The sequence below is a fragment of the Falco rusticolus genome, chromosome 8, assembly GCF_015220075.1.
Source record: "Falco rusticolus isolate bFalRus1 chromosome 8, bFalRus1.pri, whole genome shotgun sequence".
NCBI lineage: Eukaryota > Metazoa > Chordata > Aves > Falconiformes > Falconidae > Falco > Falco rusticolus.
Genome location: NC_051194.1, coordinates 38,568,165 through 38,590,968, shown reverse-complemented (window position 1 = coordinate 38,590,968; position 22,804 = coordinate 38,568,165). Strand labels below are relative to the sequence as shown.

General features: G+C 45.2%; 1 protein-coding gene across 4 annotated transcripts in view; it reads right to left on the bottom strand.

Moving 5' to 3' along the window:
* SMARCAL1 (SWI/SNF related, matrix associated, actin dependent regulator of chromatin, subfamily a like 1) overlaps positions 1-8,518 on the bottom strand; it is a 43,642-nt gene extending 35,124 nt beyond the window's left edge. For 2 of the 4 annotated variants that reach the window (XM_037397276.1, XM_037397272.1), the window contains exons 1-5: positions 8,422-8,518; positions 6,501-7,439; positions 5,787-5,837; positions 2,864-3,124; positions 1,637-1,687 (exon numbers count right to left, since the gene is read on the bottom strand). In XM_037397276.1, coding sequence (XP_037253173.1) covers positions 1,637-1,687; positions 2,864-3,124; positions 5,787-5,837; positions 6,501-7,371 — 1,234 coding nt within the window. In that variant the 5' untranslated portion in view covers positions 7,372-7,439; positions 8,422-8,518. Of the gene's footprint in view, positions 1-1,636; positions 1,688-2,863; positions 3,125-5,786; positions 5,838-6,500; positions 7,440-8,114; positions 8,245-8,272; positions 8,391-8,421 lie in introns of those variants that run through there. The other 2 variants (XM_037397275.1, XM_037397273.1) reach the window with 2 other exon arrangements.
* Positions 8,519-22,804: the final 14,286 nt, after the last annotated feature.

The window sequence follows — 22,804 nt, the reverse complement described above, 5'->3', positions numbered from 1 at the left end:
CCAAGACACACTCACTTGTTTTCAAGATGTGGCATTCCTACAAGGCTCCACCATGTGGCTTTCAGCCCTACAACCATTATTATTGTTATTAAGACATGCATCATAGGAGCATACAGATACTCAGTTATCAGATGTGCTTCGGTATCCCCTAGAAACATGAGCCCATGTTGTACAAAAACTACTCTGAACAGCTCGGGAGCTCTGAAACTCAGTAACGCTTTCTAAGGATGTGTGCAGAGCACCTTGCTTATTATCTTTTTGAAGCTTACCCAATCAAATTCCACAGCCACATACACTTGCCTGAGTACCAAGGCAAACACTGCAGGCCAACTGTGATGATTAATATAATTGTAACACTTAAGACTTGCATAATGCTATTCATCTCAAAGCATTCCAAACTTAACACAAAAAAACCTAAGAAGCAGATGTGCTAGGGGCATGTTGCTGAGACTGGATTATTCTGCAGTGTCATCCATATTTTTTTTTTTAAAAAAAAGCAAAACACCACAAACCACAGTTCTACATTTCAGTTCAGTGACTCACCAGCATTACACACGTGCATAAAGGCAGAAGTCTACTAGGCCAGCTTCTACCAAGCAGCGAACACTGTAGCAACACTATGTGCTTAGAGTCCACTTGGAAGAGAAAATATGATGCTCTCTTAAAAAGATTTTTTGCTAAGCTTTTTTTTAAGCTTTCATCAACCAGTACCAAAGTATTTTAGTAGAGTATGAAATTCTGCTCCAAGAAGAACGCCTCTGCTTCGAGCAGATTTACACACTTCTGCAAAAGAAACAAACAGATCATCTTCTTTGCCTCAAAATCAACTCAGCTATGGAACCTGAATTCTAACCTGCCTTGTACATCAATTAAAAAGTTAACAGTTGTGTGCTGACCGAAAGGCTTTTTAACCAGCAGTAAAATACGACGCTGAACAAAATCAGCTAGTGGAGGAACTGGTTGTTACAGAAATCATCAGTTCACTTGAAAACCAAGCACTCTGACCTGAAAAATGAAATTTTCTGGGTGTGAAATGAAATAGCTTAACACCATGCACACTACTTAAGAGAATGTGAAGTAAAACAGCCTGATATATGTTTGTTTTCTGAGCAAGGGGTGGCTGTGCCAGTTTATAAATTGATATACACACAAAAGGGAGCAAGGCAGGCTGCCACTGAGGATAAGAACAGCACAGATAAAGAGTCAGTAAGACAGAATTTCTGTAAGGACAGGAAGCCTTGGCAGCCAGCATGCTGACCTCCTCAAATGTGGCAAGTGGGAACAGAGGAATCCATTCTCCTGCACCTCCTCAGTTCAAGTAGAGCTGCTGTACATTACAAGCAATAACCTTGTGATAGTAAATACATCCATGTGCTCTAAGAAACAGCACAGAAATTCAGTGCAGAATCTGACAAAACAAGACTTTTTCAACGGGCCCCTAAAGGACTGCCATGAATAACACACATTTGCAGAGTTTTGAGCCTGGGCAATGTAAATATCTGACAAAACAGGAAGACACCTGCTTCATAGTTTGTTAGCAACTTATCTCCCCAAAGTGAAAAGGCTTAGCCCAAGAAATGAAGTCAGAATTAATTCAGCAGAAAATAGCCCTAGCCAGAAAAACACTGATACTCACTTAGTTTGGGATAGTCCTCCAGCAGGAAATTCCACTTTCTGGTGTTCATATCTGCAATAGTTACAACAAACACTGCTGGAAGACTTTTTTAAAAGACTGAATTCTCTGTAAGAACATCACTATCCATCAATATCCTCTGCATTTCTGAACTGCTTTAAAAGAATTCTTACCTTGTTCAGCAATCAATTCTCTGTTTGCTTTCAGGTTAAGCAAACAGTTTGAAGAAGTCTTCGAAGTATGAGCACACGTCTAGAAGTGGTATCACCAGAGCAAGCCAAGGTCAATGAACCATTATAATGAACCCACCTGCCTAAGGATTTTGGCAACTACTTTCTCTTCACTGCAAGAAGGGATGAAGAATGTGTGTGAAGGTTCGTATTTGTTAACCAACAAATTCTGACTTCAGTCAGTAAGACAATCACTTTCGATTTTACCTCTGTACCCTACGGAGAATGTTCTCAGGACAGGACAGAGTAAATTCACCAATTCATGAATACCCAAAATGTAACATGACTGCCTGGCAGGTTTATCTCCAGGTAGCACTTGCCTACAACTTCCAGGAAAGGCAGAGTCAATTCAGAGTTACCTGAAGACACATGAACCAGGTGGGGCTCTGCCCAAAGAACAAGAGCTCCAGGATTTGTTCCTCATGCTGTCACTGATGTGCTGTGATACTGTGCAGGTCATCTCATCACTCTGTGTCTCATTTCCCACCTTACAAGTGGGAAAAACTGATGTTTACCGTTGAAATCTGAATGCCAACATAAAAAACAGCTCCACTTCCCTCAAAAACATCAGTAAAGCTGCTGGTAAACTCAATCTGTGCAGGCAGTTGCAATCATACACCACAGTAAAGAAGGAGCAATACAAGAATGCCTAGCTGCATTTGACAACAAAGGCAAGAACTTATGCATGGTCTCTGTACTGATGGCAAATTATCAGCACATCCCACCTCAAAAGTAAACATAATTATACCGAGTCCTGAAATACCACCTTGGCTAACAGGCCCAGAAGAAGCCATGTTCAGCCACCAAGCAAAGTGCAGGACACGGATACAGCACTGTAACAGAACTACAGGAGCTCTCAAAATCTTCACCAAAGTACATCCTCTCATGCTCTTTCAGAGGGATGTAGTCTCACTATCTCTCTCCTCTGAAGTATCCATAGCACTCCAAGAGCAGCCCCAACAATGTCATTAGAATAAAGCAGAAACAACCAGAGACTCACCATAATTCCTGGAATTCATCTGTTTGAACACACTAATCACTTCAGCAGAATACCCAATATCAACCTCGAACCGCAAGCGAGAGATCAGCATGCACTTCCCCTTGAAAAGGGCTGAGGGTTTCTTCCAGTTCTTACACATCTTCAAGAGGGATTTCATATCAACCCTACTGCCAATGAAATGAGAGCTTGATGCCAAGTCAACTGCGTTTTCTCCTTCCAGCGGCACCAGAATTACTGATGAAAGTTGACTTGCTGCTTCCACTAAGGAGAAAAGCAAGAGATACAGAGAAAGCGTTAATAGCAAAGAACACAAACTGAAGATGCACAGGATGCTTTGGGAAGAGAAAGAACAAGAGGATGACAAACACTCGATGGATCTTCAAGTTTAAAAGGAATGATGATACCCTACTTTCACTCACAGGGACAAAGAATAGAGAGAGTGATGGCCTGGAGGGGCAGGTTGGTGGGATTTTCCACTGAGAATACAGCAGGGACAGAGGGAACATGACAGTAGATGAACAAGTGTTTGTCCAGCACTGTCACTGCATTAGGCTCCCTCTCATCAGCAATCCCAAAATATGGCTCACTAGGCCAGGGCAAGCAACCTGCAAAACCACATTCAGCAGTAAATTGTACACAACCATACAGCATTTTCACTTAAAAAGTCACAGCAACAGGGGCATGGTGATCAATAGCACGTGCCTGAAAAGATGGGAAGGTGCTTCTGCAAACAGCAAAGGAAAAAGATCTAAAAATATCTGCCTCGTGTCAATGTCTGATACGCCATCTCATCTCTGAGGAATGCTGTATACTCACAATACTGTAGGAAGGCTATCAGGAAGGAAGCTAGTCCAGACCCCTGAATCCCCTTTATTACAATTTAAGTCCATCACCCTTTATTCTACTGTGTCTTACAGTTAAGACATCTGCGCTCCTATCTTACTAACCACTAGCAACTACCTCTGTAATGATGCCAGGACATGAGGAGAGAAGAGACACAGCATTTTACAGCTGTTAGCCTGAGACCACAGCTATCCACACTAACAAACATTCCACTTTTCCCTGGGTCTCTCTGCTAATCTATACCCACATGTTGCTTTTATGTTGCTTTTATTATTATAGCTGACTGTGATGATTAAGGAATAAGAACCATTTTCTCTTGTGTTTTTACAGCACCAAAGTAGCTAAGTTCATCCCTAAGACTCCAGTTCAGGTACTACAGTAACACAGATTCATGAACATCTCCAGAATCCATTAGACTCAAGAGCAGGGGACCACTAAGCACATTCTGCCTCTATGTATTTGTAGAGAGGTAACCTCCCCTATCCAGCAGCCGTTTAGAGTAGATCCAGGTGAATTCTGTCCTTTGAGCGTTGAGCTGCACATCATGATCCACCCTGCTTCTTTTTAAATAGTCCAGCTTACTGATATGCAACAAAAACGTACAAAATTTAAGCTCAGTATTTAAGATTTGAAAAGGGAAGAAGAGGGAGAAAGAAAGAAATTCAGACACTTTCTTCCTACCAGCTAATATATAAACCACTTGGATTTCATCCAACTTTATTTTAAAACAGTAAGTGACTTCCAGAATAAGCCCAAGGATTTGAGATTTCTACTCCAAAGAAAAACTTTAAGAGCATTAAATGAAAGTAATTTTTCAAGTAGAGCACTAACAAACCACCAATTTAGACTTTCTCACAATGCACCAAGCAGAAGATTTCACGTGATACTGTTTTAGCTTTGCAGTTAGATCTTACCTCTACAATTAATACTGAAAGAAATTGGAAAAAAACCCTTGTATTTTACTCTCATTTCAGCATCTGGTTCTAGGCTGGACTGCACGTTTAATTTATAGTACAAAGAAACATAATACAGGACACCATTATTCATAAGAACAAAATTAACAGTGGGAAGTTTTAAAATCATTGTTTTTACACTTACAAGACTTCAAACCAAGGGCCTTTTAAGTCACTTCCCTTTTCTCATGGTATTTTTCCCCAATATTGCCGCTCAATGTTGATCACATTGTCTTCACGTCAACAGAAGCTTTCCACAAAGAACTCATCTATTTGATAGCTTTAAGGAAAAAAACAAATGATTTCTAAAAACTATCTTTTTCATTTGTTGCAAGCTCCTTGGTGCAGACTCTCTGCTCTCATCTGTACTTCATACACTTCAAGCAAACCAGCAGCATTTAAATTATAAATGTGTGGCAACCCACATGAGGAGCTAAAATACCAGCACTGAACTGTGGGTTTTTCAAAGTGCTCAACACAGGCCTAATTCTGTTCCCACTGAAATCAATAGTGATTTATCGCTCACTTCAATACAATGTGCTTTTGAAAATCTTACCTGAAGTGTTTGCCTCTCTCACCTCTAAATCTTTCCAGAAAAAAATGATGGGGGGGGGGGGGGGGGGGGGGAGGTAAACCCATCCTTGTTATGCCAAAACAAGGTAAATCCATTTTTCAGTCTCACTCAAAGCCCTAGAAAATTACCCCTTTTCGTTTTCTGACCCCTAAAATTAACAGGAGAAAACATAAAGAAGAAGAAACAAAGAAGAAAAAATGATGAGCTGTTTAAAAAGAAAATACATGAACAGACCTAGAAATTAGGCATAACACACTCAGTTCTCAGTGCTAATTCATATGAAGTACTGCACAGCAGGTATTTCTCCCGTTACCAGGCTTGTTGGTTGCTGAAAAACCTCAGAGCGGTACGTGAAAAATTAAGTTATTTCTATTCAACCACAGAGTGTCAGAAGAATGTTATGAGCTAGGTGCCTAAAAGATGGGCATTACATTTAAGTAGCACTACTTTTATTACTCCAGACAATAACAAAGCTAAATAATAATTATGGAAGACAGGAGAAGAGGGTCAAGATCTGGATTCTTTTTTGTCATTCAACAGCCCATTTACTTACTGAAACTGCTGTAATCTTCCATGCTGAAATTCCATTTTTTCATAGCAGGATCTAAAATAGGGCAGAGCATACCATCATTTGAGGTAGAAAAAAAAAGTGATCGTGTGCAATGTTCACAGGATGCAAAACAGAATTCAATCTAGTCATACAAACTTTATGACACACATCTGAAAAAACAGTATACCCAAGTTTACAGCTACATGACACCAAAAAAGCCATAGGGCACATCAATACTAAGACAAGAAGAATGCAGCAACTGTTCATAGGGAACAGCAACACATGACAGGGAAACAAACGTAGACTATAACAAATAAAGGCAGGAGAAATGATCAGAAGCAAGCCAAAAGGTGGAAACTCCACTGCTCTCAGCAAGAGTTAACAGAATCAGCTGATCAACTCTGAACTACAGCTGAAGTGACCCATTTTCCTGTACCAATTTATGAGTAACTTCTCTTCCTGCAGTCCCAAAAGACTGACCAGCTGCCATCACTAAACTTCTTAGAGCACTGTTCATAAAGCAGTGTTTCTGACTTCTTGGCTAAATCAAAACTTGGGCTATTTATGCCTGGAATTTGCTTCCAATTTCAGATGTCTTTACTTTAGTCCCCCATTAATAGCTGCACTGCTAAAAGCATATAGCAACTACAGTTCCAGCAGACAATGAAACTTCGATCCAATGTAAAAAAGAGATAACAGCAAACAATCAATTCTTACCATAGCTTTTGCTTGGTATCTTCTTAAACACAGCAATAAGTTCAGCATTATACCCTATTTCGACCTGGAATCTGTCTTCCCCATATTTCACACATTTTCCTTTTGTAATACTATTTGCTTTCTTGCAAAATGTAGCTTGAAAGGTAGCACCTGCACCAGCAGAGCTGGTCAGCTTCTGCATCCTACCACTAGCCTGAGAGGCACCACCTCCCCCTTCTCTTTCCGTTGGTCTGCTTGTGTTCATCAGTGTTTCTGAATCAGTCGGGGTGGTGCTGCTTGGTGGTGAAACATATTTTATGGTAGATTTGTTCTGACTTTGTAAATCTTTACTACTGTCAGGGTGCTCATTATCAATTAATCTAGGATGAGATGGTTCTATAGGGTTTTTGAAAGCTGGATAGCATTTGGGCTGCTGGAATGTACCAAGATTAATTAAAGCTTGTCGTCCATGTTCTTGGCCACCAACATCCATGTAATGTTTATGGGAATAACTCAGAGAATTTGGGATTGTTGTAGGGAACTGCTTAATGCCACTTGCTTGTTCTGAGTCCTCTGAACAATTCTTTTGCTGCTCTCCATGTGAGCCAGCCATCTGTTGGTTTGCAGTGTAATGATTATAATCTTTCTGAAGATAGCTCTTCTGGTCCGCAGGACTATTTGGATTCTGTTGGTGCTGGCCAATGAACCTGACATTATTGTTTTCTTCCTTCAAGTTCCCCTGACTGCCTGGACTCTGTTCTTTCACCTGAGGTCCAGCAATCCCCACCTGCCCAGCTCTCTGGGCTGCTAGCCTCTCTGCTCTCCTAGCCAAAGCAATCTGGCGGTTTTCTTCAATTCTTCTCTTTTGTTCCTCTGTAAGGCCTGATGACATCTTCAACAATTCAAACAATAAATCTGAATCACAGAGGTACCTGCTTCTTTACAGGAAGGGAGGGCAGCCTAAAAAAAAAAAAAAACCACAACAGAGAGAGGAAGTAAGTTTCAACTCTGTTGCCCCCAAAATAGTTATTGCATTGATAACTCAGTATTACTGTAACTGATTCTACACAAAAACTTAGTAGTACAGCAAAGCTGTCAGACCAGCACTGAGCCATTAATAGCAAGCAGACAACCACTGCTGGGACTGAGTGCCAGTCCCACATAGATAAAACATAAAGAAAAAGGAGAAAACCGCTACTCCACCACCATTCTGAGCACTCTGCTCTGCAAATCCAAACAGAACTGATAAAATAGCCAAGCACAGGGACAACCTGCACCGCAGAGCCAACCCTGCAAAGGCAAATGCATGCAAAGCAATACATCTCTGCATAGTCTTGCATGGACACATTTCGTATTTCTGGTACCTAGCGGCAATGATGGGATGACACCCCATCTTTCCTAATCACCTTCCAGTTCTCGGGCATCTCACAGCATGTAGCAGATGCATAGTGAAACCCCAAAGGGCAAAATCAGCTCCTGCCTTGAGAAAGGTCCACTCGCAAGTCAAGGGCCTTCCGATAAAAGCGAGGACCCACCTCCCCACACCTCCCAGGAGCTGGCCTTACGCCACCTACTCCCCTACCAGCCCCGGGGGCTGCCCGCCTGGTCCAGCGCTCACAGACCCACGCTCCTCACCAACCTGTAAAAAATAGAGGCTCGTTCCCCGCGCCACTCCTCTCCCAGGCACCAGGCTCCCCGTCCCAAACTCCACTGAGCTCCCTCCCGCGCCGCAGGCTGGGGGTCCCCCGCCGTCCTAAAAGCCCACCCACCACCCCACAGGGTCCCAGCACTACCGCACGCCGCTGGGGCTCAAGGGCCGCAGGCCTCAGTCCCTCCTCGCCCCCCGAGGACCCCACCACAGTCCGCCCTGGGCCGGCTCTGAGCCCCGGCGCCGGGCTCAGCCCCGGCCCAGCCGCTCCCCGCCGCAGGCCCGCACACCCACCAGCTGGCAGAGGCCGCCGCCGCGCGGACTACAGCTCCCAGCACATCCCGCGGCACCGCCCGGCGGCACCAAATGGCCAGCGGTGCGCTGCATGACGGGAAACACAAAACGGCGCGCGGGGCGCTCGGCACGCTGGGAAATTAGTCTTCCCCTCACGGCAGCGCCATCTTAGGGGCTCTGAGAACTGCGCGGTCTCGCTGTAGGAGTCGGCGGGTTACGAGCTGCCGCCGCCACCGTCTTGCCAGGGTTCATGCCGGGCCCAAATACTTAGTGCAAGGACCCTGCTGTCGGCCACGGGCTGAGGCTTTGTCCTAGACGGCACATAGTGCTGCATGGCAGGGGCAGAGCTCCCTCACCAGCAGCCCCTGGTCTGTGGGGCCTGGCATGCTGGTGTGCATGGCTTTGAAATGGGTGACGATGAGTGGGGAATAAAAAGTGGAGGTAGTACATTAGAAAGGATGAAAACTGTTGCCGTTAGCGAGGAGGGAATGTGCACCAGATTGCTGAGAGCAGTGGCTGACATTGGTGCAAGGCTGCTGTCTGTAATCTTTGAACAGTGGTGGAGATGAGGGGATGACCCTGGCAAGTAGAAGAGGGCAAACATCAGAGCTATCTACAAGCAGGGATCAAAAGAGGGCCAAGGAAGAAACTACAGGCCCATTAGTGTCACTTCAGTCCCTGGGAAAGTACTAGTAGAATGAGTCTTCCTAGGAATTAAACCAAATTAAGCAGGTGATTGGGAAAAGCCAGCATATATTCACCAAAGGCAAATCATGCCAGACTAACCTGGTCACCTTCTACAAAAAAATAACATATTCCATGAACATGGAGAGAACAGTGGATGTTGTTTACCTGAACTTCAGCGAAGTGTTCAACCCTGTTTCCCACAGCCTCCTCCTGCATGAACTGGCCAGATAGAGAGTGGTCTGTGGGATGGGTAGGAAATTGGTTCACAGGCCACATGCAGAAGGCCATGATCAGTGCGTTTTATTCAGGCTGGCAGCTTGTCATAAGTGGGGTCCCTCAGGGGTTGATGCTGGGCCCCATGCTGTTCAACAAGTTGCACTGGAAGAGGTTTCATCTTGATGTAAAAAAGAAATTTTTTACATTGAGAACAATCACTGGAACAACCTCCCCAGGGAAATTGTGGGGTCCCCATCACTAGTTTTCAAGGTGCTATTGGACAGAGTGCTAGGTAATCTCATCTAGGGTCCCTTTCCCACAAAAGACTGAACCAGATGATCTTTCAAGGTCCCTTCCAACCTGCGCTGTTCCACGATTCTGTGAACACCTTCATAATAAGATAATTAATTGTAATTGCATCAGAGTTCTGAATAAAAGGATCTCCCAGGGTTTTGATTATACGTGGGGCTTGATTATACACGATAAGCCACCCTTTCTGGATAGCTGTAATCCCTATGTGCATGCCCAGAGCGATACCTGGGGAGAAAGCAGAGAAGAGGCCCTGGGGAGCACCGTAACCCCCTCCCATCTCTGACTTTCACTACCCTACCCAGTAGCAAGTCTGGAGCCGCCATCCCTGTCTCCAGATGCCATTTTCTCCCACCTGACAGACCCTTTGGCTGGGGACACCGAAGCCAGCTGGCTTCACAATGTATTCATTCTTCTCTCTGCTGGTTAATTAGAAAAGGTTATCCTTAAATTGCTTCCTGATTAAGCAGCAGTGACTGCCGTTAGTCAGGAGCTTGTCAGCCCAAGAAAAACAAGGCAAGCAGCAAGAACGAAGTGCGACTCAACGCACAGCACAATACTGGGAGTGCACACGCACAGACGTGAGCGCGCCATGTGCACTCAGGTGCTCGCAAGCACATCAGTTTGAAAGAAAACCACAGGGCTGTGGAGAGGTCTGGTCCAGGGTTTTGTCCCAGCTTCTCTTAAGAAAAAAGTCAAACCGTTTTCCAGATTCCAGGCCCCCTCACTGCTCAGTGGGTTTGCTAGGCAAAGTTGCTCAGCCCTGTGGACTCTGTTGAGATCCTCTGCCATTGCTCTTTCTTCCTTTGCAAGCCAGCAGACTCCAGCTGGCTACGCAGCAGAGAGAGAATGGAATGAATGAGACACCTTTTTTTTCTTGTTCTTGTCACACTTTTAACTGCCTAAAGCTAAATCAGATCCCAGTGTCACATATGGGGGAAACAGAGAGAGAACAGGCAGAGCATAACCCTGCAACTGTTTGCAGCCACCTTCTCCCTGCCAGCAGCCATCCAGTTCCAGGTCTCTGGTGATGGCTCCTTATGCTTTGGGAGATTAGGGGGAAAAAAACCAAACACCACCTTGGGAAAAGTGGAGAAAAGCCCTTATCTGGGGACTGTCCCCAACTTGTGAAAATGCTGAGAGTGGAACATCATTTGCGGAGAGTTCTAGGGTTGCACGGTCAGGCAGACACACAGACAGACGTTGAAGCATTTGCTCCATATGGCACAACTTCAGCAAGGCACAAGGAACAGCCCAGCCATGCAGAGAACAGACCTACAAAATGAAAGGCCATTTGCGGGCAGTTTGCTGGTAGCACTCCAGGTGTCCTTTCAGTCAGAACATGCTTCCAGCAGAGGCTTGGACTCACTCTCCACATACTGGGTCAGGGAACAGAGATGCACTACAAAAATCCTGGGAGGACTGGGAGCGTTAGCACACCCCAGCTCTGCTGCAGAGGAAATGGTTCACACACTACCAGAGAAATGCTCCCATCAGTGAAAAAATATAAGGAAATGGGGTTCTCAGTGCTGTTCTTACCAGGATCTTTCCATCACTTGGATTGTGCTCTAAATGTTCTTTCATGGGCTGGGCTGGCTGGTCCTGACTGCTGGCTTCCAAATGAGGACCGAACTGCCTGTGTTGTACATCTTGTGTGATCAGCTGCTAATACCCAATATACGAGTGACCCAACACCCCAGAGCTATTCTGAAATCTCATGGAATGTCCTCTGAGGGGTTTTGAGCTGCTTTTGAGAGGTTCTGCTACATATTGAATGTATTCGCCCCACTCCACTGCCTTGCCAACACACCTTGGTGGTTCTCCACATGGACAGAGCTGGCTGCCTTCATCCTGGATGTATGGCCAGCCTGCACTCTCTGCTGGAGCTGAGCTGCATGCAGAGCTGCTGTGTGTAGCAAGGCCATCCAGCAGGCAACTGGAAAGCAGCACAGGCTAACAGCCCTCAGATGCCTCAGCTTCTTGGAGGGTTTTGGTAGCCCACACTGAGCTCAGAGACACCATTACCAGTGCCCAAATGTGCCAGTTTTTGACCAGCTGTGGACAACTTGTAGTTGCATCTTCTAAAATAAATTAATCCCATGCTCATGAGCCTTGTCAGTTCCTTCCCAGCTAAAACCAGTCAAGTGGCTGGACTGGGGACATACAGGTCATCTCTTCAGAGAAGGTCTTGGGGCAGGAGAGTCAGAGAAAGGCCCCTGACTTCTGTTTGAAGCAGCCCTTTCTTGTGGGCTTCTAGGGTCTGACCTGAACACTTTTTACAACACCTGTACTCTGTAGGTGGCACGGTTGTGCTTCCTCTGCTCTGGTTTCAGTCCTCAGTGGGGTCTAAGCTTCCTAATGCGGAACCAGGACCCCGGGCTTGGAGGGCCAGTGGGTGCTTGGGTTTGGGGGCATGCTGACCCTACACCCCCCACCCCACCCCCACCAGTTCTTGGATTTCTTTTCTTGGACAGCTATTAATGCCCTCTGCTTCCACTCTGCCATCAAGGCATATCAGGGACTGTGGCGTGCTGGCCCATTGGACAGCCCAGCTACCACCGCTGAATCAGGCCCTTTCACTGAGCATCTTTGTAGCACCAAAAACAAAATTTGGAGTTTTCTGAATCCAGCTGCCCTTGAAACTCTGACAAAAGAGGACCTGCAGAGACTTTTCTGTAAGCTTTTCCAGCATGAGAAGGTTGCTCCCCTCCTCTGACTGCCAGCTCAGTGAAGACCACTTCTTTTTCCCTGCTCTTTGGCCACCCGGTGCAAGGAAAATTAGTCACTCTCCACTCTTTTTAAGCAGCCTCTTTTATCTATGCAGCTTGTTCTTCCCTGGCATGCTGAAGCCTTCCTGCTCTTGTTTATAGTACAACCCCTCCAACAGATTGCAGAGTCTCTTTTCTGCCTTCTGTCCCTCTTGGCTGGATTCCTCTCCACAGCTCCAGTCCAGAGCAATGGTCTGCACAGCACAAGGCCTCCGCTTCGCTGCCAGGCCACTGCCAGGCCACTGCCAGACTCACAGAGAGCTGCTGCAAAGCTGAGCTGACTCTTGATCTTTTATGCAGTGCAGCACAGGTGTGTTGGGCAGTTCGTTGGCACCCAGAACAAAGATTTAAAAGAGAAAATAAACCCCCATATCAACACTGAGATGCAAACAATGCTTCCAAAGCTTCTGTGTTGCCAGCATTTAACACAACATGAGCTGTGATCCAGCTGCAGTGAGGGCATTGGCAATGCGGACTCTCCAGTGTCTCATAGCATGCTTAAGATCAGGGCAGAGCACATGCCTCTGCTCTACACAACTGGGTCCAGATACTGAACAGAGCTTTATCTTGGTAAAAAACAGTTGAACTGGAAGAAGGGTGCAAAGTTAGAAGGAAAAGCTTGTGTGCACACAGAGGATTTAACTGGGTGAGTGTTATTACATTAGGAAACCAGGCTAAACAAACCAAAGTTGCATTCCCAGTTCTGTTCTAGAGTTTAAATTACTGGCCTGTTTTTTTCAAGTTCAGGATAAACAGCTAATCCTATGGCCTTAGTATTGATGTGAAGCCAACTTCTGAGATCCTGTTTGTTAAAGCTAGCCACAGTTCTCTGCCCTTTCTCTCCCTGGTGCATGAGACACAGAGATGCAGAGAAATCCTTTAAGCAGAAGCATCAGAGGTCACTGATGTTAAATAATTAACCACCCATGTAATATTAATGGTCCTTTGCCCTTGCACAAGAGTGGCATCACTCCTTGGAGGATCTCAAAGCGTATTCCAGATCAGGTGGAGTTGGCAGAGCAGCTCTGGACTTACGTGGGATACAAGTCTGATGCCAGGGGGGCTTCCAAGAGATAGACCCAGGGTTGCGGCATGCCCAAGACTTTCCTAAAAGCCCTGAGCTTACAGTGGGTTCTGAAACAGCTGTTTGCCATGCTCTGCTGTGACTTGGATGGGAGCAGCATAAGACCACTGCTTTAGTTAGGAATGCGGACTTAGCACAGGACTTTCTTTTGCCCTCAGTCTTCACTCAACCAATGATGCAGGAAGGTTGCTTTAGTCTTAGAAACCTTCCTGAATGCAGTGCATGGGAAGTGAGCCAAAATCTGGCCTTGGCAAACAGGGAAGTTAAGGACATGCTTAACTTGAAGTGCGTGCTTAAGCTTGGTAAGCCTTCTCCTTTAGCAGATGATTCTTCTTAATGTTGGGAGTCTCATCTGCTACAGAAGTGGGGAGTCACAAGGTGATTTGTTTGTTATATTTTGTGTGGCAGCCTGATCTAGAAAACATTTGCTGTCAGCTGCAGTATTTTCCTACCAGCTTGTCTCCGTGACTTCCACTGGGCTCCATGGGATAACAATTACTCCACAACAGGGAGTGCTCTTGAAGTGTCAGGGCAGCCTGCTTGCAAGGCGCTGCTGCAGTCTGCCTGGTGGTGCTGTTCGTCTCTTATTCTAAATAACAGGGGTCATGGGCACTGGGAATGCACGTGCCTTTATTTAGGCAGGGTATTTCCCCAATCTGATCACAGTAAAAATCGTGATAGCCAGATCCTGAGAAACAGCTACAAAGGTTCTGTTTAAAAGAATGTGACTACAGAAAGCAGATGCTCATCAAGTTAAATAAGGAATTTAATTAGCCTGCATTTTATCTTGTTTTCAGCAATATGATGACAAATCGCATCTTAATAAAGTAACATTAGGGAGCAGCACAATTCCAGTGCTTCAGGAAATGAGAAGCAGTTTAAGTTATAGGCCTGTTCCCACTGAAGAAGTCATTCTCATTCAGAAATCTGACATGATGTTAAGATGGATAATGCTTTAGCAAAATGTTCCTCTAGCATTTGGAAAGATTTACAGCCACGTTTGGCTTTAAAAGGCTTAATATAGGGTGATGGGGGAGAAGGGAAGGGGCATGAATAGCTCAAGGGACTGGTAGTGCAAGTAGTATTTTTTTATTCCTATGGTGGCACAGGTATGGAGGGTTCTTTACAGGTGAATAAAGAGTTGTCCCTTCCCCAGTGGGGCTATAACTAGACATAGACATTATACATTGTACAACAAGCAGTGGGTTTAGTGTTTGTCATGTAGTCGAATATGTCCAAATTCAATTACAAACAGGCATTTGATCTGGGAAATTAGTTTTGTGTAACATCATGAGGACAAGTCTTGCTTCATCCTGAGAAAGGTTCATGAAGGATCCACAGCAAGTTTGCTCATCTCATGGTTTGAGGGCTGGAAAAGTTTGTCTAAGCTCACTTGTAACTTCTGGGACTTGAGAAACTAGTGGTTTGGGGAATATTTTTGTCTAGTAAAAAGGATTAAAAAGCACAAGAGCTACAATAGTAAAAGATTATGAGATTTAGCTTCATTATAAAAAAATAAAGGAACTACTCATCCCATTCAGCATGGTTGTCCACTGAATCCTTTCTTTTGTCTGTACTGGGGAACAGATCCATGTTTTAGGCGGTAGATCATGGGGTTATCACATAGTTGTCCACTATAAAATGCATAGTTTAATCCTGGGTGATATCTTGAGGCAATATATTTCACTTGCTGATCATACGTTGCAACAAAAGTTATTCCTGGTGGTCTGTTTGACATTTTCCATCTTTCAGCTTCAGTGGTTGCTCCATAGCTCCTGTATTAGGAAAGGAGAAAAGTGCAAGAGTTGTCTGAGTGGATCTCTTGTCATGTGAGGGTGCACACATACACAGACAGTATGCACACTGAGTTTATAAATGTATATGTATTTGTGCATATACAAATATATTTGTTTGCTGATATGTTAACTTTCTGGATTCATGATTTAATGTATTAATCTGAGATTATTCTGGTATTGCTGAGGACAGAAATACTTTAGAAGTTGTTGATGAATTGGGAGTCTCTGCCAGTAACTTCCTGGCCTGCATTTAGTTCAGGTTGATGAGGGTTGAAAGCTGTTGCTCTCTGGCAGCTGTTCACTGGTGTATGTGAAATGAGTTTATAATTCTTGATCAAGGTCCTAGAAAACAGATGTCCATACTACAAAACTCACCTTTGCTATTTAGACCCTCACAAACACTGTCTAGAGGGATGGTGATGAAGCTCTGTTCATTGCTATGGGGTGGCCTCGAATCAAAAGACATTGCAGAAGTATGGATTGGGAGTGGGTCTCCTCTTTTAACGGGCAGCAGATTCCTTTTAAAATTATCTTGCAGGAGCTAGATTTAAGACTGAATGTGGAAGGGTGAAGTTTTCTATCAGTGGAAAATTTTTTAAAATGTATTGACCTGGAAAATCCAAGCTCAGAAGCAGCAGTTGGGTTTTCAGCAAGTCCCTTGTTTCTTTCTCTGTTGTCCATCTGGATTCACTGTAACACAGAGAAATCAAGCGTTGCCTCTGAGGTCAAGTAAAGTTTGGAAGCGGCCACCTTTTCTGTACATTTTTGCCAGGATGCGTGGTTCTGCCCCGTGCTCTAAGAATGCTGCTTGCTGGATATGAAAGGCTCAGGCCTGGAAGCAGTGGTGGAGATGACTTTTCTCATTTGCAGAACTGTTTGCAGAATTGGACCCTAAGCCCTTCCAGAGCAAATTGTGAAGCAATGCACAAATCAAGATGCTGACTGACTGCATCACACCACAATATCATGCTGACAGAATTTGAGGCTAAAAGCAGTGACATTCGTGTCTAGCAATGTTGAATACATCATATGGTTGTAAAGTGACAGCTGAGTCCTGGAGGACAAAAACTAACCCCTGTATGTCCTGAAAATATTTCCCAGTCCACAGACAAGTTAAAGACCAGGTCTTGAAAACCGTTTGATGCAGCCCCTGGACTTGATCTCTTAACAGCAGAACAGGTAGTTCCCTCTGAATTTGCACATGCTGTCAGGTTTTATTCATGGTTGTGACACCGTGCAGAATTAATGTTCCCTGTGGATGCAACCAACTTTTTTTATAGATTTTCCAGACTTTCATTAATTACTTAATTGGTGCACAGTAATATATGAAATGAAGTGTATTCCTATAGGACAGTCATACTTCAGACAGGCACCAAGCTATTTGCAAGCAGAATTAAAAACAAACGGGAGAAACCTTTTCAATTGTCCCTGCTTCATCCTCGATTTCAGCAACACAGCTGATATATTGCCAGGTACTGATCCCACTACCTGGAATTTGTCCAGGTTGAGAACTTATTAGTGCTTATTTGAGCGAAGAGGGGAGAGAGCGAGAACACAGCTTGTATAAATCAGATTAAAGTATTGACAAGTCCTAAGTAATGCTCATTCCAGGAACAAGCTCACTATGTGATAACACCACTGCTATAAAAGAAGTGCATTTTGAATGCATGCCACTTTGCAAATACCTGGTGGGTCAGGAGTTCTTGAGGCTTAGTTACTAGAAGAGAAAACAGGATTGCTGAAAAAGTTCAATGCTTTAGATGGAGATTATCCTAATGATTTCATAGGTGAGAGACTCAGCAACCACTGGACTTTGCTTTGCCTGTAGTCGATGGTTCAGAACCATCTTGGGTCAGAGTAGAGTAGAAATTGTTACAGCTGATACAGACTGAATGACAAAATCAGGGTCTTGACCCAAGCCTAGTGAGCAAAGAACTCCACAGTGATCTGTGATTCGCCTTGGCTTTCACATTCAGTGAGAAGGGGCGTGGTTAAATGCAAACCTGAAAAACAAACTCCTGTGTCTCTTCTCAGTGTGGTTGCTGGACGTCAGGACCATGAAATATCAATAATCAGTGTGTGTTAAGAGTCCCCCTCTCGGCCTGATCCACAGATGATGTGCATCTGTCTCTGCTTTCAGCCACAGAGCTCAGCTCAAGCTGAGGACTCCTGTGCTTTTCACTTGGGAGCCCTCGATGCACCCGGCAGCAGAGCAGCTTTGCCAGTGGTGTGGAGTCTGGGCTTGGCAGATGGCTCCAGCATCCTGACTGTCACCCTGGCATCTTGTGTCTGTGCTAAATCCCTTTGTGTTATTTTTATTTGATATATTAATCTCCTTTTTGCCACAAAGCAGAACGTGAGCAAAGGGTTGGAGGCAATGTGAGATGACCAGAGGAGGGATGGATAGCAGGGTAGTAGGAAGGAAAGGGGAGAGCTGCAGTTGCAAGCAGAGAGATCTTCAGTGGCTTGGAAAAGGGGGGTGGGGGTGCAGGAGGGATGTGGGAAGACAATAAATGGAGATCAATTTTTTTTCATGTGTGTGTCAGGATTTCATTGGGACAGCAATTTCGTAGGAGCACATATTGCCGATGGCACTGCAGGAGCAGCTCTGTGTCAGAGAAAAGAGACTGGGTGGGCAGTTTTCTTTGCTGAGATCCCTCATGGTTTTGATCCTTATCAGCCTAAATGAGGGCTCCCCAAAAGGCATCAGAGCTGGACAGGTGTGAGCTCAGTAGCAGAGTCCCAGCACATGATGGCTTCAGATAAAGGAGACACCATCTGCCTATGCAAGCTTTCCTGATATCACACACCCAAACCACATCAGGGAGGTCAGGGGGAGGCTACATCTCAGGGTACTCTGGGACAATTCTGTGATTTTCCAATTTTAGAGTCAGCTGGTGTGTCTAGAGGAAACTCTTCTCCTCTGTGTAGTGCCACCATGTAACTGAAAAAGCAGCATCCCAAGGAAGAGGTCTGCCTGCTCTGCCTTTTGTCTGGATGACTGGGACTCCAGCCATGGGCTTCACTTAGCATATGTCAGCAGCAGCTCCGCATTGTCATAATGTACATAAGCACAGTCATTGCTGCAGTCCTGGCAGCTTGTGGTCTTCCTCTGGGTCTCATGAGACCCAGGCCCATTCCCAGAGTTACTGTGGGTACCACAACACCATGCCCTGCAGGTGGCAAAAGCTGGTCCCACAGTGAGCTAAGCCCACCTTGCCCCATGCACCCTCTTGTGCAGGGAGTCTGATCCGAGACCCATGACGTGGCCACTGTGCTGGGGCAGGTGGTGGCTGGGAGCAGGGGAAACAATGGCCACCAACTCTTCCAGTGGGGTCACAGCAAGCTTGAATGCCCTTCCTTGCTGCTCCAGGGGTAGGTGGGGAGGATCTGGGACACCATGCTGCTGGCTCTCCTGGCCTTCATGCCTGGCATGGGAGCTTTACCCAAGACCACAGGCAAGTTCAAGGGTGGGATGAGGTTCCAATTTGGCCTGTCTTATGTGTGGAAACCTTCCTTTTTAGAACATGCTGGAAACTTTTTTCCTAAGGCACTATCTGTCCTCCAGGGCATCCTTTCCTCCTTCTCATAGTTTCTACACAAATGCAGGATCTTTGGTGCTTAGTCACTCTACTGTTCCTGCTGTTTATTGCGTCCGACGGGCGTAATTCTCTGCTCAGGAGACCTTTGCGAGTTGCTGTGGAGGAGCCGTGGGCTGTTGTCATGCTGTTTCCAGGGGGCAATAAACAGCAGCAGTAAAACTTCCATGGAATAAAGATTGTGTCATTATTCAGTCATAAAGAGAGGGAAGAAAAACAGATATATATTGCATGTGTGCTTATTTGCACATCACACAAGGATGTGCAGATTCCTCTCAGAAGAGAGTCTTGCTGTGAAGTAAAATAGGTCCCTACATAGTGCTTCACGGCTGACTCGAATGAGTGAATTTTCCTGCCTGTGCCTCAGTTTCCCTATGCAAATCTTGTAGCTCTTCCCACCTAGCTTAAGTGCTTTCAGGGCCAGGATTTTATTCATGCCCTTACTGGGCAGGGCAGGAAGGCAAGGATGTGCGTTTGGGGGTGACTTAGGGAGGGGAGTATTTCCTGGGGTTAAGGGCTTGTGTTTTCCCCCTCTTCTTGAACAGCAGCAAGCATCTGTCAGGGAGGAATATCCAGGGAAAAGACATTAGTCTTAAGAATGAAAGGGCTGGTATTAGAAGCAGCCCATCACCATAGTCACCTGCATCTGTCCTGAGGGTTAAAAAACTATCACCAGGGAGAGCTAAAGCCTGTTAGGAAGGAAAAGCCCCTTCAACAGCAGGGAATTGCCACTTACATGCAGACAATGGCTCAGAAGCAAGTGCTTTTGACGGTTTCCTTTTGGGGGCTGTGAGACTGAAGTCAGTCTAGTGGGCCCAAGTCATTAAGAGCTGTGTGACCCCAAGGACCAGAGGGGATTTCCAGCTCATCAAGGGTTCAGCCCACTGGGCGCTGAGCACCTTCATGGAGGTGTTCAGCACCTGGGAGCATCCATCCTTAAAATGCTGCCCCCGCCATAAAATGTAATTATAAAGCCCTTTGACTACATAAAATTCTAAACCAATGAATTATCTTGGCAAGAAAATGTAAATGGTTTTGAAATCTCCCTTTAATTAACGTAAAGTGCATTAGGAAGCAGTAGATCTAGGCTACCATTCTTTGTCATAGTCTGTCACTTCATGTGCTCCTGAGGCCCTGGGAGAGTGTGTCAATGCGATGCCCAAGCTCCCTTTCAAATGCTGTGTCTGGGCCACATTCAAGGCCAAGACCTCCCTTTCAGAACAAGGTTTCCATTCTGAGGTACTATTGAGGTATCCTCCTTAGAAGTGCAATGGTCAAAAATCGGCTCCTGTTTCTGCTGGTGTAAATCCATTAACTTTTCACTGCTCTTCCATTTCTCTCTGCTTTCATCACCAGCAGCGCTCCATCTCTGACAGCCCTGCCTTTAAATCCATGTTCATCCTCTTATCTCTCTTACCTCTTCCTGTTGGAGCCTTGCACTGCACTTGTCCTTTGTGCAAAGGTGTGGGGACAAGTCACCAAGGAGAGTGATACCTGTTAGTGAAATCTTTGCACACTTACTAGAGACAGTTGTGAGCTTTCCTGTATTTCTGATGTGCACTAGAGCATATTCAGGGCCAGAGAAAGAGGCAAAACAGTATCTTAACAGGCTGTGGGTTAGCCCGGTATTTTGTACCGGTCATTTCTAAGCAGATCTGGAAACCTACTGACTGTTCTTGCTGTGAAAATGATGTGGAGCTGGTGCATGTGGTGGGTGCTTCTTCAGCGCAGGGAGAAACTAGGATGTCCTCCTACAATGTTCTTCACTGTGTGCCTTTCTCTGATCTCCCGTGTTCCCTCCCTTCTCAAGACCCACTATATGCAATGAGGGTCGCTTAGGAGACACCTAAAATGGTCTTCAGCTCATGTCTGGACCTTGGACTCTGCCAACATGAAAACTCATCTACTACGGATGAGACTAAGAAGGTTATCTGGCTTGTAAGTGACTTCACTGCCTGCGTTGTATTTATGCAGCATGTGTGTATTTGCCTGCTGATCCAGAAACAAGGTGCTGTAGCTGAGGAAGTTATCTGGGCAGCCTGAGATGTTAAATCCTAAGATTTGGATTTGTAAGAGTTTAGGGAAACAGTCTCAAATGTTCAGGATGCTTATTATACTGGAGCAGAGCTGTAGCTCAAGAGGGATCTCAGCTCAGCACAGGATTCACAGGATCCATCTCCTGCACATCCTGGCATAGTGTCACTACACATGACCCTTTTGTGCCACAAATGGGTCCTCCTGAGGACAGACTTTTATTCTTCCCGTACAAAGTTACTCCTGTTTTCTTAAGCTGACTATGGCAGTGTTGTGCCACAGTATAATCATGATGGTACTAAGAGGAATATCTTCAGTATTACTGTGTCAGATCATGAATCCTGGTAACTAAGGAAATGCCTGATGACATGCTAGATCCTCTGAGTTCACCTTGATTTGGAGAGCATAGCGTATCTCTCAGGATCAGCCCCTACTGGGCTTGTTTAACAACATTGTTTTCTCTATGAATCCCATGTCAGATGAGTGAGAGCTCATTCTAGGACTGTTGCATGTTGCTAAAATAACATACATCTGAGAATGCAATTGGAGACCTGAAACAAATTTGACTTGACTCAGGAGAGTAGTGGAAATATCCAAGGGGCCGTGATTATATACTTTCTCCTCTTTCTTTTTTTGTAATGTCTAAATTCCAATTTTAGGTTTGGGATTTCATGACAATTACTACATTCCTGGATAGTTAAAACCACTCAGGATTTGGCTAAATGCCTTAGAAGATATCCTGAAATGCACCATCTATTGCAGCTGCTCTATTCAAGTCACAGTTCTGACTAGTCACCCAAGGGGACAAGGAATTCCTTTTGTAGGAGTTAGTGTAGGACTTGTTACCAGGAAAGCTCTATGTTTGGGGTTGTCTAGTTCTGAATAGAAGTGCTGTGGCTTTGCAAGTTTGAATTTGAAATCCAGATCCTAAAGGAGGAAAGGTGGGGGCTGTCCTTATCAGCAGTTGTATCATCTCTCTCGCATACTTCTGCACATTGACTGGCCTCAAGACAAACTCAGTAAAACTAAGATCTGGATTTCTTCCTAAACCCAAGGAAAGAGATGTGCAGTTCTACTTCTTTGCTTGGACTCCTATTGTGGGACATGCCTGATTTTTCAAAAAAGAATATTTCCTTCTCTTTTCTTGGCAGAGAGCAAGGTGCCATGGAAGTAGAAAAATTTTCTCTATATCAACTCAGAGGCAGACGGTGATCCTTGCAGAAAGAGAGGGAGTGGAAGGTCGGGCCCTGCTTGGGGAGAAAGCAATAGCACAGGGACTCTCTGTGTGCAGGGTACCATGCTTTTTGCTCTAGCCCAAGGCAGCAGATATACCAAAGTAAAGCACTCCAGAAATGATTTCTCATCCCTGTTGAAAAGATCATTCTAATCAGTGCATGGATTATTTCTGAATACTTGGAAGATGCATAACCCCCACCTGCAGAGCCCATCTTGCCAGCAGCATCCTTTGCATCAGCACATTTACAACTGCCCAGAAAGAAAGACAGACCAAAGAAAATGCGACAGAGCTCCCTCCAGCAGCTGGCTGCATCTACCCACAAGCTTCGTCAACTGAGTTATGGTAATTGCATCACTTGAGATTTATTTAGTATCTCCATCCTGGAAAAGGAACCAGGAAGTCTGGCTGTGACGAGCAATCACAGGGTACTCAGCTGATGAGCAGCTCCCCATCACTGAGAGAGCAGTAGGAACCTTCGATGGATTGGATTTAAGTAATGGTTTGCCAGAGTGATGGGGCCCACGCCACAGCAATCAAAGCTCCTCTGCACCATTAAGGAGCTCTAAGTGGAGCAGGAGGCGCAGTGCAGCTATTGACTGAGTAGGTGGGCATGAAAATGGGTTTAGGTAACTGTTTACTTCCTGAGAGATGGA